Source organism: Pongo pygmaeus, chromosome 18 (genome assembly GCF_028885625.2).
Source record: "Pongo pygmaeus isolate AG05252 chromosome 18, NHGRI_mPonPyg2-v2.0_pri, whole genome shotgun sequence".
Taxonomy (NCBI): Eukaryota; Metazoa; Chordata; class Mammalia; order Primates; family Hominidae; genus Pongo; species Pongo pygmaeus.
The window spans coordinates 2,702,034-2,720,817 of NC_072391.2; the positions used below are offsets into that span (position 1 = coordinate 2,702,034).

At 52.4% G+C, this 18,784-nt stretch overlaps 1 protein-coding gene across 3 annotated transcripts in view; it reads left to right on the forward strand.

The window, feature by feature from the left end:
* Positions 1-1,593: 1,593 nt before the first annotated feature.
* The window catches only part of PDPK1 (3-phosphoinositide dependent protein kinase 1), a 70,753-nt gene continuing 53,562 nt past the window's right edge, over positions 1,594-18,784 (forward strand). Inside the window, exon 1 of one of the 3 annotated variants that reach the window (XM_054454852.2) lies at positions 1,594-1,743. In XM_054454852.2, the coding sequence (XP_054310827.1) occupies positions 1,720-1,743 (24 nt within the window). In that variant the 5' untranslated portion in view covers positions 1,594-1,719. Of the gene's footprint in view, positions 1,744-2,366; positions 2,386-18,784 lie in introns of those variants that run through there. The other 2 variants (XM_054454856.2, XM_054454854.2) reach the window with 2 other exon arrangements.

The following is an 18,784-nucleotide window of genomic DNA, read 5'->3' on the forward strand; positions in this document are numbered from 1 at the left end:
CAGCACAGTGCCACACACATGAGGCAGTTTCCAGCCCCTCCCGGGATGGTTGTGGTCATTTTCTTGCCCCTCCCTGGATGGACTGTGACCTCACAACGTCAGGCCAAGTTATTGCATTCTTGGCCTGAGGTCATCCATTGGCCATAGACAGAGGTTCTGGGCAGGAAAGGGTGAGATAAAGAGAGGGGTCAGTCTCCTTCCTCTAGCCCGGGTCGGGAGAACCGTGCTGGGCCAGGTGAGACATCCGCTGTCTGTGCGGTGTCCTGGGATGAGCAGCTGGACATGACCCAAGGGGAGATTTGTCTGTGTCGCCAGAGGGCGAGGGGCTTCCTGGTCTAGCTTGCCCTGGGCTTGGCCAAGCATTCTGGCTGCCACTGGAGCCCCCAGGACAACTGAGAACTGTCCTTTCTTCCTTGCCCTTCAGCTGCCCCTGTCTCCCCTGTCCCCTGGTGCCTGCTCAGATGCTTTCTTCTTGTGACCCTTGGCCCTTGGCCCCTGCCCCTGAGGCTCCTCTACCCTGGGCTCCGTGTTCTAGAGTTCACCGTGTACTATTTCCTCAAGCTGTTTGTCCTTCACTGCTTCTGTTTTTTCTGTGCATTGCTCAAGAACTGCATAGGCATGTGTCAGTATAAAAAAAATAAAGTTGGCCGGGCGTGGTGACTCACGCCTGTAATCCCAGCACTTTGGGAGGCGGAGACAGACAGATCACTGGAGTTCGAGACCAGCCCTTGGCCAACATGGTGAAACCCTGTCTCTACAAAAAAATACAAACATTTGCCTGTGCGTGGTGGCACATGCCTATAGTCCCAGCTACTCGGGAGGCTGAGGCAGGAGTATCGCTTCAACCCGGGAGGCGGAGGTTGCAGTGAGCAGAGATCAAGCCACTGCACTCCAGCCTGGGCAACAGAGCAAATTCCCATCTCAAAAAACCAAAAACCCCAAACAAAAAAACACAAAAAAACCATTATCGACATTGACAACTACAAGGCGCCCGGCTAATTTTATATTTTTAGTAGAGACAGGGTTTCTCCATGTTGGCAGGCTGGCCTCGAACACCTCACCTCAAGTGATCCGCCCGCCTCGACCTCCGCCTCCCAAAGTAAGCCACCGCACCCGGCCATGAATGTGACTTTATAGCCCAGATTTCCTTCCGTGAACGCTTGTTAGTTGTGAAACTAACAAAGTTGCGCCTGTGAGTTTAGGCAGAGCCGGCTCCGGAATCCGAGTTCCGGGTTCGAGCACAGCTCCGCCGCTACCTCGGGGGTGACCTTGGCCGGAGGCCGGTCCCCTCTGAGCCTCAGTTTCCCGGTCTGGGATCCCGGAATGACAGCTCGCCCCCTGCCCCGCCCAGCCCCGCCCAGCCCCGCCCCGCAGGCCCTGGGATTGGCTCGCGCGAGGTCCCCCTCCCCAGGCGGGGCCGGGCCTCTCCCGCCCTCCAGGCCCCAACCCGGAAATGCAGCTGGGGCGGAGGCGGGGCGCACTCAGGCCGCGGCGGAGCGACGATGGGCGCGGGCCAATGGGCTCGGGCGTCGGCTGCGGCGCGACGGAAGTCCTGCCCGGCGTCGCGCGGGGGCGGGGCGGCGCCGGGGGCGGCGGGCGGCGGGGCGGGCGCAGGATGAGGGCGGCCATTGCTGGGGCTCTGCTTCGGGGAGGAGGACGCTGAGGAGGCGCCGAGCCGCGCAGCGCTGCGGGGGAGGCGCCCGCGCCGACGCGGGGCCCATGGCCAGGACCACCAGCCAGCTGGTGAGCGCGCTGCAGCGGACTGGGCGCGCCGGCTTGTTACCCTGCCGGGTCCGGCGGCCGCCCGTGTCCGGCGAGGCGGGGCGGCCCGGGGTCCCGAGGGCCGGGTGCCGCCTTACCTGCAGCCGGGCGGCCGGGCCGGGGATGGCGGGCGCCTGCCGAGGGCGCTGCTTGGCTGCGGCGGGGAGCCCGGGCCTGGGTTGCGGCGGGCGGCGGGCGCCGGCCTGGCCGGGGGCGCTGACAGACGCGCGGAGGGCGGGGGAGGCCGGGAGGTGTCACCCGGCCAGGCGGGGTGGAAGTGCCTGGAAAGTTTGTTTTCGGCTCGGCGCAGCCTGCAGCCGAGCCTCCAGGGTTACCTTTCGGTTCTGTCTGTAGAGGAACCGCCCAGGGCTTCCACCTGGAACGGGGTCCTTGGCGCCTCCGCCTGCGAGAGAAGCAGAAGGTGCAAGTTCTTGCTCAAGGCACCTGATGCTCCTGGGTCCCCGTTTCCAGATTCTTGATGACAGTGGTCGGGAAAACTCGCCTTTCACGGCCCGGCCAAGGGGCATTTGTGTGCTTTTCCTGCCCGTGGCTGTGCTCGGCGTTGTGGGAAGCCCCTGGGAGGCCGAATGTGCAGGATCACCGAGGGGAAAGTGAGCTTGACAGGTAGGAGGGATTTTAGGGGAAGGACCAAAACCACTTGTTGGGTGAAATGTTTTGCTAAAAGTGTCGCTGGTGTTTCTATATTTTCTTTCTGTCGCTAAAAGTATCCCTCGTGTTTTTATGTTTTCCATATGCTAAGTTCTACGGTCTGGGGACGATGGTTTAAGAATTTATGCGTTGTATGCGATGTGCAGTGGGTGATGGAAGAACGTCTACATAGCTTGCAAAATTTGATTTGAAAGGCAAATATTTTAAATGAAGGAAAACCCAAGAAGTTTACTTGATTCCTTATCTTCCAGGATGCGACTTTTATTTATTTATTTTGATGGAGTCTCGCTCCCGTCGCGCAGGCTGGAGTGCAGTGACGTGATCTCGACCCGGGAACCTCCACCTCCCGGGTTCAAGCGATTCTCCTGCCACAGCCTCCCGAGTAGCTGGGATTACAGGCGTGTGCCACCATGCCCGGCTAATTTTTGTATTTTTAGTAGAGAAGGTGTTTCAGCATGTTGGCCAGGCTGGTCTGGAACTCCTGACCTCAAGTGATCTGCCCGCCTCGTCCTCCCAAAGTGCTAGGATTACAGGCGTGAGCCACCACGCCCGGCAGATGTGGCTTTTTGACAGACGTTCTTGATCTTTTTTTTTGTGGGGCGGGGGGTGGGGGGTTGTGAGTCTGTTTGAGAACCTGAGGAAAGGTGTGGGCCCTCTTCTGAGAAAAAGGCAGAGTGACATTGAATTTTGTAACTACGTCAGGAGGCTCTTGAACTTTCTGCAGCTCACTCGTGGACTTTGTAGAGATGCGTGGTAATCTGAAGTGTTAAGGAAGAAAGTTGGGAAAAATGTTGGAGGGTTGAAAGGGATGCCTTTCGCTATTTCGACATGTGTGGCTGTACCCCAGAGTAGCCCGGGTAACATAAAAATATGAATTGTTTTTATTGGCCAGGCTTGGCCAGGCTCAGTGGAGGCTGGGGCCGAGAGTCATGGCGAAGTTTGTGAGGTTAATCTGCACCCAGTGACAGTCATGGCGAAGTTTGTGAGGTTAATCTGCACCCAGTGACAGTCATGGCGAAGTTTGTGAGGTTAACTCGCACCCAGTAACGCTGTTGTAATGCAAGGTGTGTATTTGGTGTCATCTACGGGAAGAAGAAAGAGCAAATTTTCTCATGGCCTTGGCAGTTCCACATGATGAACATTTAATATCTGCAGTTTTCTTCGCATAAGACGGCTTTTTTGCACAAAAACACTGGAATCCAGTGAGCAAGAAAGATAGAATACAAGATAGATTTCCACATGAGGATGTGTCACGAACGAGGCTTTTGCATCTCTGTCAGCTGGATTCCCCCATGTGTACGTATGTGAGAACATGCCGTGTTTCCTGTCCATAATGGTAGAGGCAGCCCTGATACTGGATTTTCACCTGAGGATGGATAGACCTTCAGGGTTCACGTGGGTTTGCATCTGGACTTCAGGGTGGCCCTGTAGGCCCCGTGTGAGAAGCCCCCTTCCCAGTGAACTCTCCCGTGTGTGTACGCGTGGACAGCCAACAGGGGGAGCAGTGCGAGCGTGAAGGCAGACAGTGGCCTGGCCCAGTCTGATGCTAAGTGGGCCAGAGGCAGTGAGTACCATTTCTTGATCTGACTGCTCAAGACAGGTGCTTCCCTAGGTACTTTCACACCTCATTGCGAGGTAGGTGTTGTTCCCATTTTACAGGTGCAGAAGCTGAGCTGCAGAGGCGTTAAGTACCTGCCTCATAAGTGGTAGAGACTACAGTGTCACCCTGCCCTTCAAGTTCGGAGCCCCCGAGGGAGGGTCTGCCGGGCAGCTCAGCCCAGCACTCTGTAAGGAAATCTTCAGTGCCACTGCCCAGGATGTCTTCCCGGGGATTGGGCCTGACTGTCTTGACCGTGCTGTGTTGGAGGTAGGAGGGGTGTTTTCATATGGAAGAACTGTACATATTTCTTTGGCAGATGGCTGAACTCTGTGACCCCAGGGCCTGTTTCAGCCTCCTGCTGTCAGAAAGCAGCTGTTTGGAAAGAGGCTGTGATTCGGCCTTGTTTGAGGGCCGATACTCTGAATGGGTGAGGCTTGGCATCCTTCCTTTGGAACAAAGAAACATGTAATGATTTTGCTGAAGGTAGAATTGGGGGACTAGACAGAGTGGCCTCCTGCTCTCCCTAGGGTGGGGTCTTTTGCAAAGGTGGCTGCATCCTTAGGGGAAGGTGAGGGGAGAAGCAGGGGAGCATGGAGGGAAGTGGCTTTCAATTTTCTCCCTCCTTTTGGAGAGAGAAAGCCTCTTTATGTGGCTGGTCTGGTGCATAGTGTGATGTATTCCTGTCCCCAGCGATGCCCCGACAGCCAGTCCAAGCTGAGTCTAGAGCTGGCAAGGTGAGGTCCCAGTAGTAAGAGGGAAGTGGTTTGTTCTGCTCTTCTGAGATGTGTTCTTATGAGAAGGATCCAGCAGCAGCCTGCAGAGATGTGGGGCCTGAAAAGAGGCCTTGGGCAGCTCTTCTCGACAGGTCTTGGTCCTCTAGACTGCCTTCAGCACAGTTTTGGGGAGAAACAGGGAGTGTTCCTTTTTCAATCTATGCGCTCATCCCCTGAGCCGCCTGACCCAGGGTTTAGATGCTCCAGGGCAGCTGATTGACACCGGTGGGAGATGGAGTCTGGCAAGCAGGTGATGAACTGGGAAGCGCTGCAGAAATGAGGGGGCGAGCGTGGCCAGTCCCTTCTGAGAGGATGTGTTTGGAAGAGAGTGGGCACCGGCGTGGCACTTTCCCCTTTTGAAGAGGCACCTTCTGTGGAAATGGACTTGGACAGGATGCCACGTGGTGCTGCAGTTCTGTGTGGGGCAGGTTGTGGCTGTAGAGAAGCACTGGGTGCAGAAACGGTCCCCCGAGCAGGTGCGAGGGCCAGGGTGCTGTGTGCTGCTCCACACCTGCCGTGCGATGACATGTGGCCACGGGGCTGCCCAGCACAGTTGTTTAGAAAGCAGGTTCAAAGGGCAGTGTGCTGGGAGGAAGTGCTGGTGTGGAAACTGCAAGTTTTGGACACGTATTGCTCACGTCTTTTCAGCCATGCATTCTTCTATAATAGAATTGCATTATTCACTTGCTCAGTGTGATACCATGCCCTTTAAAAAATTATTTGAATATTGAGAACAGGTTGTATGTTCCGTCTCTAGCTGTTAGATCACAGGCAGGGCACATTTTCTCAAAGAGTAACGAGGCATGGGTTGTGTGTGTTGTCTTCTCTTAGCGGGGAGAAAGGCCTGTTTGGGTTCATGATGATTGCTGGGGTCTCTTTTCTGTACCTGATGTTGGTTGCACAAAGTCCGTTTCCATTCTCTTAGTCTAGACAATTTTCCTGTTATTTAAACTTGAGTTTTTGCTCCAAGAAATTCCAGGTCATTTAGAATGTGTTAAGATTGAGTTTCTGGGCTACACATCCCTTATAAGAGCACCCGATTCTGGTTTCTGTTTGTTTATTTATTTATTTTTTCGAGACAGTCTCGTTCTGTCACGCAGGCTGGAGTACAGTGGCATGATTTTGGCTCACTACAACCTCCGCCTCGTAGGTTCAAGTGATTCTCGTGCCTCAGGCTCCCAAGTAGCTGGGATTACAGGCGCGTACCACCTACATTATTTATTTATTCAATTTATTTATTGAGATGAGGTCTCGCTGTGTTGCCCAGGCTACTCAAACTTCTGGGCTCAAGGGATCCTCCCGCCTTCGCCTCCCAAAGTGCTGGGATTACAGGCATGAGCCACCGCACCCAGCCTGGTTTCTGTTTAAGGAGTTGGATTATACAGGGGCCCACAGAATTGAGAACTGACAGTACTGTAGAGCCTGTGTATGAAGAAGATGGACAAGCCTGACATTAGCAGCTCACTGTTGAGCACACGGCTCCCTGCAGAATAAACAAGTGTGTGGTTTCCATCAGATGAAGGTGGGCATGTAGTTCCTGGACAGTCCAGTGACTTCCGTCATTCCACAGACAAGATCAGATGCCCTCTCTACCAGCCACCGTGCTGGGGACCGGCCCAATCTGTGTTTCAAATCAGCTTGTAGCACGCAGGGATTCGAAATATTTAAAGCTGAGGTTTGAAGGTACGTCTGGAGACCAAGGACGTTAGTTCTGGAGGTCCCCATCTCCTGCGTGTTTGCGGAGCTGATGACGGTGCCCCCTCCCCGTGCTTGAGAGGGCTGAGGAGAGGCTGTGCGTCTCAGCAGGATGCCAGTCAGGATTCTTCTGTCTATGGGCTTATTTTTTACAATAAATTCATCGTTAAAGTCCCATTCTTTAACCTGTTTTTTCCCTTTTGGAATGAATTCGACTGCAGTAGGAAGGGGTTGTAGCTGAAAGTGACCGCTGTGCATTGAATGCCGTCAGAAAAGGCTGATGAGATTTGCAGGAAGACTCGAAGCCTCACTGAAATGCGCCTGGTGTGCATTGACCTTTGCAGTGGAACATGTGGGAAAGGGGCCCGCGCTCACTTTTCAGTTCCGCCCCGGTGATTCCAGGAGCCCCGGGGTTGGGAGCGGGGACAGGACCTTGCTCCTGAGTCTTAGGTGTGGTGTCTCTCGCCCCTTGCTGCATTGGTGGGACCCTCGGTGCTGTGGCCTCAGTTGCAGGGCGGCCAGGGCTGCTCCGTGAAGGAGGCGCTCACTCCATGGAGCTGCAGGACGCTGCATTCTTCTCACTCTGGCCATTGCCGCTGTCCTTCCTGCTTCCCCTTTTCTGTTGAGGGAGGGCTCCAAGGACTTGCTGGCTGGTCCCCAGGTGCCAGCACTCCTGCATCTCCCCCTCCTCTCCTGGCCTGTCGCTTTGTTCCTCCTCTGTGAGGGGCCCAGGCTCGGATGCCCGGCCACGGCCTCTCTTTCCAGCCTGTGCGGCCCAGGTGGGTCCAGGATGTTCCCTGCTGCCCTGTTCTCAGCAGTTCTTGTCTTCTTCAGGCTTTTGCTCCTTTCCTCCTTGCCTGGAGAAATTTGCCTACATGGAAACCCCTGTGGCTGTACAGTCCTTTCTGACCAATCTGCTGGGTTTTCTTTTTTTTTGTTTTTTTGAGACAGACTCTTGCTCTGTCACCCAGGCTGGAGTGCAGTGGCACAATCTCAGCTCACCGCAACCCCCGTCTTTCAGGTTGGAGCAATTCTCCTATCTCAGCCTCCTGAGTAGCTGGGATTACAGGCACCTGCCACCATACCCGGCTTTTTTTTTTTTTTGTATTTTTAGTAGAGACTGGGTTTCGCCATGTTGGCCAGGCTGGTCTCAAACTCCTGACCTCAGGTGATCCGCCCACCTCGGCCCCCCAAAGTGGTGAGATTACAGGCGTGAGCCACCGTGCCCAGTCTGCTTTACTATATTGTTTAGGGAATAATGACAATAAAAAAAGTCTGTGCATGTTCAGTACAGATGCAATTTCTTGTTTTCCTAATACTTTCTATCCACTGTTGGTTGAATCCATGCATGTGGAGTCAGCTTATGGATGGGGATGGCAGACTGCACTCTGCTGACAGGTGGTTACAAAGTGTTTCTACCTGAAGAGACCTGGTTGCAAAGCAGCATACCCAGTGTAACTTTCCTCAGGCCCAGGGAAAAGCCTGGAGGGAGGTTCCGGCAGAAACATTAGCAGTGGTTTCCCGGGCCAGTGGGATGAGGACCAAGCATTGAGCTAGCAGTGGAGAAACAGTGGTGACTAAGGTAGGCCTGGCTCTGTCTCCTGGAACTTACTGGACTGAGGATGAACCTTTCTCTACTAATTTTTATTCTGAAAAATTTCAGAACTAAAGAATAGTTGAAAGCATAGTACAATGAATATCCCTAGCCTTTTCACCTGGATTCTACTAGTTGTTAACCTTTTTCCATATTTGCTTGTATACGTTACCCCCTCACCTCCCCCAGTTTTTTTTTTTTGAGATGGAGGCTCGCTCTGTCGCCCAGGCTGGAGTGCAGTGGCGGCGATCTCTGCTCACTGCAAGCTCCGCCTCCCGGGTTCACACCATTCTCCTGCCTCAGCCTCCCAAGTAGCTGGGACCACAGGCGCCTGCCACCATGCCCGGCTAATTCTTTTGTGTTTTTTGTAGAGACGGGGTTTCACCGTGTTAGCCAGGATGGAATCGATCTCCTGACCTCGTGATCCGCCCACCTCGGCCTCCCAAAGTGCTGGGATTACAGGCGTGAGCCACCGCGCCCGTCCCAAAATTTTTTTCTATTATTCTTATTATTTGAAAGTAAGTCACACACATGATAGCATTTCACCCCAGAATCCTTGTCCAAGTGCCTTCTGAGCTCAAAAGCTGTCTCCTGTACAACCTCTTCATCATCACGTCCGAGATAGCATTAACATTGCATTTTTTTTGTTTTTTTTTTTGAGATGGTATCTCATGCTGTTGCCCAGGCTGGAGTGCAGTAGTGCGATCTTGGCTTACTGCAACCTCTGCCTTCTGGGTTCAAGTGATTGTCCTGCCTCAGCCTCCCAAGTAGCTGGGACTTACAGGTGTATACCACCAGTCGTGGCTAATTTTTGCATTTTTTAGTAGATATGGAGTTTTATTGTAACATGGCATTTTCTGATGCAAAGGTGACATGCAGCCTTTCTCAGTGGTCACCTGTGCTCCTCAAAGCCCTTTCTTCTTATTTATTTTATTTTATTTTTTTTTTAGAGACAGAGTTTTGCTCTGTTGCCCAAACCAGAATGCAGTGGCATGATTATAGCTCACTGCAGCCTTGAACTCCCTTGGGCTCAAGCCATCCTCCAGCCTTAGCCTCCTGAGTAGCTGGGACTATAGGCCTGTGCCACCACACCTGGCTAATTTTTTTTTTCTTGAGACGTTGTCTGGCTCTGTTGCCCAGGCTGGAGTGCAGTAGTGTGATGTCGGCTCACTGTAACCTCTGCCTCCTGGGTTCCAGCAATTCTCCTGCTTCAGCCTCACGAGTAGCTGGGATTACAGGTGCCCGCCACCACACTCGGCTAATTTTAATATTTTCAGTAGAGACGGGGTTTTACCATCTTGGCCAGGCTGGTCGCGAACTCCTGATGTCATGATTCACCCACCTCAGCCTCCCAAAGTGCTGAGATTACAGGTGTAAGCCACCAGGCCCAGCACTGGCTAATTATAATTTTTAAAATTTTTTGTACAGATGGGATCTCGCTTTGTTGTCCAGGCTGGTCTTGGACTGGGTTAAAGTGATCCTACCACCCGCTCTTCCCAAAGTGCTGGGAATACAGGCGTGAGCTACAGCAACCTGGCCAGTCTTAAAATATGAGGCTAGTTGTCTCGTATTTTATATAAATACAGGATTCACAATCTGGATTTGTCTCATTGTTTCCTTGTTAGATTAGGTTCAGACTAAGTATTTATGGCAAGAATACTGCTTAGGAGATGATGAGCTAAAGGTAATTTTTTTTTTTTTGAGATGCAGTCTCACTCTGTCACCCAGGCTGGAGTGCAGTGGCGCGATCTCAGCTCACTGCAACCTCTGCCACCCGGGTTCAAGCGATCCTGCTGCCTCAGCCTCCTGAGTAGCTGTGATTACAAGTGCCTACCACTGCACCCGGCTAATTTTTGTATTTTTAGTAGAGACGGGGTTTCACCATCTTGGTTAGGCTGATCTTGAACTCCTGAACTCGTGATCTACCCACCTCAGCCTCCCAAAGTGCTTTGAGACAGAGTCTCGCTCTGTTGCTCAGGCTGGAGTGCAGTGGCGCGATCTCGGCTCACTGCAGTCTCCACCTCCCGGGTTCAAGCGATTCTCCTGCCTCAGCCTCGTGAGTAGCTGGGATTACAGGCTCCTGCCACCATGCTGGGCTAATTTTTGTATTTTTAGTAGAGATGGGGTTTCACCATGTTGGCCAGGCTGGTCTTGAACTCCTGACCTCAAGCCATCTGCCTTGGCCTCCCAAAGTGCTGGGATTACAGGTGTGAACCACCGTGCCCAGCCTTTCTTAGTGGCCCTTCTAACCTTTAGCTGCTTTTCCTTCCTGGCAGCGGGGCCCTGCTCTCGTGGTCTCTTTCCTGCTTGGGCAAGGTGCCAGGGGGCTTTTTCTAGGCCTTGACTTTGCTGTAGTTTCTAAGGTATCCTGTGGTGGTAAAAGGGACGTGTGCTCTGTGGGGAGGTGTAGCCACCTGTACAGCTGCAGCTACATCCCCAGGATGGTTGTGTGACTGATGGTCCTTGGGGAGCCCAGCAGTGAGGATCTGAGCAGCCCATCTGTCTTGGGGTCCCCGCTGTGCACCCAGGCCCAGGCCCAGGGCTCAGTGAGTGAGAGCTCTCCGACCTCAGGGGTGGGGACAGGGCTAATTGACCTTCAGACCCACCGTGTGCCACTGCTGGCTGGCACACAGCACTGCTTGGACCTTCCCTGTGGGAAAGGATGGGGACAGATCAGTCTTTGGAAGAATGGAGTGCTGGCTTTGCTCAGCCCTGTTCTTGGGAAGGTTTGATCTGGAGAGCCGCAGCAGCCAGACCCTGGGGAGGCAGGTTAGTGAGCAAGCTCCCAACTTACGAGCTAGGAAGCCTGACGGCTGCTCATTTCCCCCCATGTGGACATCATTGGGGGTCCTTCCTGAGGATGAGCGCTAGGTTCATCTGTGTTTCTCTCCCAATTGGGCCTGACTCTGGACGCGGGGCTGAGGGAGTACACAGCTCCTTCAGAGCACGGGTTCAGACGCTCAGATGCTCGGAGCGCTTCCGGCTGCTTTTCCATTGGTAACTCACATGTTCTTCCTGCAGGTTGGCATTTTTCTTTCATGGGTTTTTTTCACTGGTCAGACTTATAGTCTTTTGATTGTATGTACGTACCTGGTTATTATCAGATATATAGTTTAAAAATGTGCATCTAAATATAGATTTTATTGGTGAGTGCATTGCATTCTCATTCCGTAAAAAGTCTCAAGCTCAAAATGATGCTTAAAAAAAAAATCTTAGCAAGCTCTCCTGTGCAGATGCTCCTGGCGCTGAGCTTTGTGTCTGGGGCAGAAAGGGTGAGGACGGGCCCCGGTTGGTTTAGGAGAAGTGGTTATGAACAGAACGGGCCCCATGCTCCTGGCCTGAGGAAATTCTTGTGTGAAAAAGATTGCTTCTACAGCTTGAAGGGGGACGGTCCACCTGATGCTCCTGTCCCTCTCTGAGCCCCAGGGGCAGAAGGGAAACAGTCAACAGCACGGCCATTGCAGATGGTGCCCAAAGAGGGAGGGTAGTTAGTGTCTGAGCAGGAGAGGGTGGCCGGCCTTTGTGGGGCTGCTTCAGAGAGCTGGGCAGAGTCGGCCCCAACATGGACTAGCAGGGGAGGAGCTCTCCTGGCTGGGGTGGCCACTCGGGGAGGTCTGGGTTGCCTGAGCAGGGAATCGGCCTCCTGTGGAGGAGGTTCTGAGTGGGAGGCACTCTTCATGTGGGCCTGGAGGATCTCTAGGCGGCCTGCACTCGCCTGATACAGCTGGCTTCTGCTGGGAGGCTGGGTTTGCATCCAAACTCTGAGACCTTTGGACAAAACATGCCAAAGAAGTTGGTGGTAATAAGAAATTCATACTAAACTTGTTCTGTTAGGGCTTTTTTCCTTTCAAGTATATTATTTCCCTTCAGTAGCCCTACATTTTTCAAGTTAATGTTGAGCATTGAGTCAGAGTCAGGTTTTGAATGACACAGGATGTTTTCAGATCCTGTGAGTTTACCTGAAGCTCTCAAAATAGCCTCCTAACAAAATTATTGAAAACATAAACTATTTTGGAATACTTTTAGGTATGTAGAAAAATTGCAGACAACACAGAATTTCCATAATTGCCCCCAGCCAGCTTCCCCTAATGCTATCACATGACCGTGATACCTCTGTCAAAACTGAGGTGTTCACGCTGGCACCACACTACTCACCGAGCAACAGGCCCGTTTTGGATTTTATCAGTTTTCCCCCTGATGTCCTTGCTGTCCCAGGACCCCGCCCCCAGTGCCACATCGCATCACGTTGTCCTGTCTTGTTCGCCCCCTCTGGTGTAGGGTAGCTGCCGTCCTTCCTTGTTTGTCATCACCTTGGTACTTTTGAGGAGTCCTGGTCAGGTATTTTGCAGAATGTGCCTTCATTTGGATTTGTTTGATGTCTTGTGGTTGGACAGGTTGTGGGGTTAGGAAGAATCCCACAGAGACGAGGTGCCCTTAGTGTGTCATATTGGGGTACATGACATCCACATGACTCATCACTGATGACATTAAACAAAATTACTTATAAAACTTTTAAAAAATTATTATTGTTTGTTTTAGAGATGAGGTCTCGCTCTGTCATCCAGGCTGGAGTGCAGTGGTGGGATCATAGCTCACTGCAGTCTCCAACTCCTGGGCTCAAACGACCCTCCCATCTCAGCCTCCTGAGTAGCTGAGACTACAGGTACACGCTACTGTGTCTGGCAAACTTAGTTTTACTTTACTAAAAGGAAGCACGTAGACCTGCTCTGCTCTCTGCTACTTGCGGGTTTTGTGTCATAGATTGTAGGACACTCGTAGTAATTTAATTTCGGAAGGGACCTTCTTGCTCACCCAGTTGGATCCTTCCAGTTTCCAGATGAAGACACTTGGGACTTGGAGGCCTTCTGACTTTTGGGTCAGAGCTGGCATGGAGTCCAGGCACCTGCTTTCTGCAGGCATGGATGCTCCTGGGACACTGCAGGGACAGAGCTGTCCCCAGCAAGGCAGACTGACAGGGCTGGTTTCTAGTCGGGTGGGGCCGCATCCCTCCAGGGGATGTGAGGCAGATTTGAGATGAGTCTGCTCCCCCTCCGCCTGCTGCCCCTGTCTTTTTTTTTTCTTTTTCTTTTTCTTTTCTTTTTGTTTTTGAGACGGTGTCTCGCTCTGTTGCCCAGGCTGGAGTGCAGTGGCGCAATCTCAGCTCATTGCAACCTCTGCCTCCCGGGTTCAAGTGGTTCTCCTGCCTCAGCTTCCCGAGTAGCTGGGACTACAGGCATGCGCCCCCACACCCGGCTAATTTTGTATTTTTAGTAGAGACAGGGTTTCTCCATGTTGGTCAGGCTGGTCTCCAGCTCCCAACCTCAGGTGATCCACCTGCCTCAGCCTCCCAAAGTGCTGAGATTACAGGCGTGAGCCACCGCAACTGGCCTAGGAGTAACTTCTTAATGAATATTTTAATAATATAAATCTTAGTCTGAATTTCTGACTGTGTTGCCTAGATGCCATGTAGGGGAATGGGCAGGTCAGAGGGTGTGGCCTGCGGTGTGGTGAGGCACTGAGGATTAAGTGCTGCAGTTTTCCTCCGGCCCCTTCTGGTTCCCTGGTGAACACACATCAGCCTCAGATGGGCGACCCCCTACTCATGGGAGGGCTGGGAGTGTGGGCTCTGTAGTTGGATTCTGTTTCAGAATTGCATGTGACCTCACTGTGGAGTGTTTGACTGGAGAAAAGCCTGCTGTATACTCAGTGTCCCCATCTGTAGAAAGGATGCTGATGGTACCCACCCCAAGAGTTGTTTTGAGGACTAACCACGATAATACATGTAAAATGCTCAGAAGAATGTGTGGCAAACAGCAAGCACTTAATAAATTTTTTTTTTAGTAGGGAAAAATGGCATTTTATTTATTTTAAACAACAGCATTTAAAGTTATACCTATAAGGGGCACACAGAAGATATACGGAGAGTTTAAAGAATGAAAATAAACACACATGCCCGCCACCCTACTTGAAAAACAGGATTTTACCAGAAGGCTCGAGTGGCCCTCCAGATTGTGGTTTCTGGCCCCTCCCGTTCAGAGGTAACTGGCATCCTGGTTTTCATGTTGGTCAGTGGTGTTTAAAGTACACCTGTAGGAAGTTCCAAAGTGCAGGAAGTGAACAAAGCCTCCTTGCAGAGAAATCTTGTACTTTGGTGTTTTATCATATGTTTGTGTGACAAGTATACAAAGTTAATGTTGAAGATGTGGGTTAGTGAAATTGAGACCTGGCGCTTCCTGAGGCTGGCAGCCCGGTTGAGCCTGAGGACCAGACTTGAGGCAGTTGGCAGTCCCCGCTTCGTTGCCCTCTGTCTGCCCTGGGTAAGTGAGAGGCTCCTTGGGAGGCCAGTGGAGATGGCTGTGGGAGGACAGATTGAGTAGCTGTCCTTGGAGCTGCTCCTCCCTCCCTTCGTGGAGAAATAGAAACAGCTTTCCTCCGGCCCTCGCCTGTTGCCGGGGCTCCACGCTGGTGGGGGCGAGCTGCGTTTTGCTGACTTGCACTGCGGGAGAGCGTTGGTGACCACTTGCCTGCTGTGGGCCAGCTCCCCGTGGCCAAGGACCAGCGTGGGCAGAGCCTTTGGGCACGGGTTGCTGGTACGAACACACCAAGAATCCCCTGCCCTGTGAGCTGCCCGCCGGACTCCACAGAGTGCTTCACACTCCTGTCTGGTGTGGGGCCCGCAGCCCTTGCAGGTGGGCCCATGTCATTAGCCTCATTTTATAGAAGAGTCTTGATGGGTCGGAGAGCAGTGGCTTACCCACAGGTAAGCTGTAAGCCTGGAACTCGACTGGGGCTTTGGTTTTGCTAGTCCACCACAGTTGTCCTTGATGGTGGCAGCCTGAGGGGCAGGGGAAGGTGGCGGCTGTCCCTCCCGAACACCCCCTTCCTCCACCTGGTTTTCTGTGCTGGGCCTAGCTTTGTGGAGTTTTCTGGGGTGAGAGGAGGTTTTTACCAGAATGTTCGTTGCCAGTGAGCACAGCTGACCTGAGGGCAGTATCCCTTTGGAGATGAGCTGGGTGGATTGTGGCAGTCTCCCACAACTTTGGTCCGGGGGCCTGGAGAGAGCAGTTCCTGCTTGCCGCGTGTAAGAGTGTGCGGGCACTGGCTGTACCTGTCGCACTGCATTCCCAGGCTCCAGAGCACACACTGCCATTTAAAGGTAGCTTAGCTTTCTGCTCGGGATCCTTTCTCTTGCTGGCTGAAGTGTTCATCTGCGTGACAGCATCTTGACCATAGGAGGCGCCCTGATTTCCATCTTTTTTTTTTTTTTTTTTTTTTTTTGAGACGGAGTTTTGCTTTTATAACCCAGGCTGGAATGCAGTGAAGCAATCTCTGCCCACTGCAACCTCCGCCTCCCGGGTTCAAGGGATTCTCCTACCTCAGCCTCCCGAGTAGCTGGGATTATAGGTGCGTGCCACCACACCCAACTAATGTTTGTATTTTTAGTAGAGATGGGTTTTTACCTATTGGCCAGGCTGGTCTCAAACTCCTGATCTCAGATGATGCGCCTGCCTCGGCCTCCCAAAGTGCTGGGATTACAGGCATGAGCCACTGTGCCTAGCCAAGAGAGTATCTACTTTTTTTTTTTCTTTAAAAAAAGATGGGGTTCTTAAAAAGAAATGGGGTCTCACTGTGTTGCCCAGGCTAGTCTTGTACTCCTGGCCTCAGGTGATTCTCCTGCCTCAGCTTCACTGGTAGGTAGGACTATAGGCACACGCCACTACGCCTGGCTACTTTAAAAATTTTTTTTTGTAGAGATGGGATTTCACTATATTGCACAGACTGGTCTTGAACTCCTTGACTCAAGCCATCCTCCCACTTCAGCCTCCGGAAGTGCTGGGATTACAGGCATGAGCCACTGCGCCCTGCCTGGTTTCTACTTCTAAGACATGGAGACTGCTGAACTTCATACCCAGACAGGTTAAAGAAATTGAAACTCTAACTTCTTATATACATATTTTATGAAACAAAATCCTCAGAAAATGCCCAGTTTACCCATGGGCTACATTTTTACAGGTTTCAATTTGTTTAAAACTCAGGGTTTGTTTTCCTATCAGAGGTGTGGTTGGGGGCTCGGGCTAGGGCTGGCTGAAACCTGAGTGCCTACTGTGGAAAATAGCAACAGGACCAGCACCTGGTGATCCCATCTGCCTGTGGGAATAAGTAAGGGGCAGTGACTCGTCATTGAGTGGCGTGGGGGGATGTGAGAGCCCCTCTTCCAGAGACTTGGGGGATGGCACCTGGTAGCTTTAAGGACCTAACCTGTTGATGGTGCTTATTCTCCCAGCCACATTGCGTTTAGAACATTGGCCTTTCCTTGTTCTCAGTAGACCTGTGCCGTGGCACGCATTTCACATTTCTCAGCACTGATGAAGTCACAGAAGCTTGTCTCGACGGTGGAGTAGAAGGTAGAAGAGGACAGAGAGGGTCCTGTCCTGACTAGGGAGACTGATTGATTGCCAGGACTGAGAAGGGGGTGTGGAAAGACGTGGTTGGCAGGAGGCTCCTGGTGGGAAAGAAGCCGCACTGACCTGGGCAGGCCTTGGCCATGAGGAGCCTCAGGGAGCCAGTGTGTGAGGCTGCTGGCGAGGCAGGCCACAGCTCCCCACCTTCCCTTGGGTGTGGTGCGTGCACCTGTGTGTGTGTAGGAAAGTCCAGTGATCAGATCATAACCAGGTAGTGGGGGGCTTGCATGGTGACCCCACACCTGTGAGGTGGGCACTGGTGTTTTTGGTGGACTTCTCTTGTGAGGAGCTCCTTTTTTTTTTTAAGACGGAGTCTCCCTCTGTGGCCCAGGCTGGAGTGCAGTGGCGCAGTCTTGGCTCACTGCAAGCTCCACCTCCCAAGTTCATGCCATTCTTCTGCCTCAGCCTCCTGAGTAGCTGGGACTACAGGCGCCCGCCACCACATCCGGCTAATTTTTTGTATTTTTAGTAGAGACAGGGTTTCACCCTGTTAGCCAGGATGGTGTCGATCTCCTGACCTTGTGATCCACCCGCCTCAGCCTCCCAAAGTGCCGAGATTACAGGCGTGAGCCACCGCGCACAGCCAAGCTCCTTTAAAAAAAAAAGAAAAAGAGAGAGAGAGAAAGAGCCTTGCTCTGTTGCCCAGACTGGAATACAGGGTCTCGATGATAGCTCACCTCAACCTCGAACTCCCGGCCCAATTGATCCTCCCACCTCAGCTGTAAGTGGAACCACAGGTGCACACCACCATGCCTGGCTCTTTTTTTTGTTTTAATTTTTATTTCTTTTTTAAAAAGAGACAAGGTTTTGTTCTGTCACCCTTGCTGGAGTGTGGTGGTATGACCAAGGCTCACTGCAGCCTCAGCCTCCTGGGCTCAAGTAATTCTCCCACTTCAGCCTCCCTAGTAGCTGGGATTACAGGTGTGTGCCACTGCAGCCAGCAGATTTTTTTTTTTTTTTATTAGATGTGAGGTCTCGCCATGTTACTCAGGCTGGTCTCCCAACACCTGGGCTCAAGCAGTTCTCCTGCCTTGGCCTCCCAAAATGGGGGATTACAGGCATGAGCCACCACGCCTAGCCCATTTTATTAGGGAGGACAAGGATAGTAGACAGGTGCACCTAGGGTCTTATTGCTGTAAATTGTTCCAGAGATTTAAATTTCAGAAGCTATTGAGTAACCGGAAGTGTTTACTTACTACAATTTGGGGTCACCAAGTGGGTGGCAGATTGATTGGGCTGTGCAGGGGCTGAAGGACTCACCCCCAGGCCCAGAGTCGCTGGCCTCCCTGAGGCTGTGCTGCCTCCATGGGACTGAGTGCTGGGACGGGGCATTTTGGGAGCCTGGCAGGACCCTACCGTGCACGTGGGCCCTGGCAGTGCATTTCCTCCAGATCGTGGCAGGCGGTCTCGGGATGCTGTTTCTGCAGTTTAATCACCACCTAAAAATGCTACGAAATCTGCCCTTTACAACAATAGTAGTACGAATAAACATTTAGACACTTCACACTCAAAGAGGGCTTTTGCTCGGGCTTTTTATTTCACAATTGATGCTTAAAAGTGCTTTTAAAGGTAATATTGTAACTATCTTTTTTTTTTTTTTTTTTGGCTGCAGAAATAAAGTTATTTATTAAAACACACCCATGGTAGCAAGTTCTGATGGGTCTGAAGAGGAGGCAGGAGCACTGTGTTGAGCTTCTAAACACAGTGATGGGTCCCATGAGCCAGGGACCCTGACAGGTGCTTGGCTGACATGCTGTGGCCGAGGCAGGAAGGAAGTTGCAGAATTCCATGAAGGCAGAAGACTACCAGTAGACAGGTCCCATGTCGTCACACCCGTGAGAGTGGCAGTGGTCTGGTGGCCACAGAGATGTCTGACAGCGTGGGTCTGGAGCCGGTGATTGGATGGCTTTGAGAGGCTCCTTCAGGAGGTGCCTGGACCCTGATGGACAGCCCCAGGCCTCACACTTCCCCCTTGAGGTTTGCAGAGGGTGCCAGAAGTGACCCCAGAAAGGGTACTCTGAGGTGCTGGGGTCCCTACCCAGCAGCCAGGGGCTCTGTCTGGAAGTGGCCGTGTGGTGGCCGTGCTGAACAGCTGTGAGTCCAGAGCTTCCCGGGCCTCCTCTGCTCTGCCGGGAAGGTTCTGGGGCTCTCCCCACCTTCTCGAATCTTTGCTCGGATATCACCTTCCCAGCAAAGGCTGTCTGATTATTTGAATTTGCACCACCCTCAT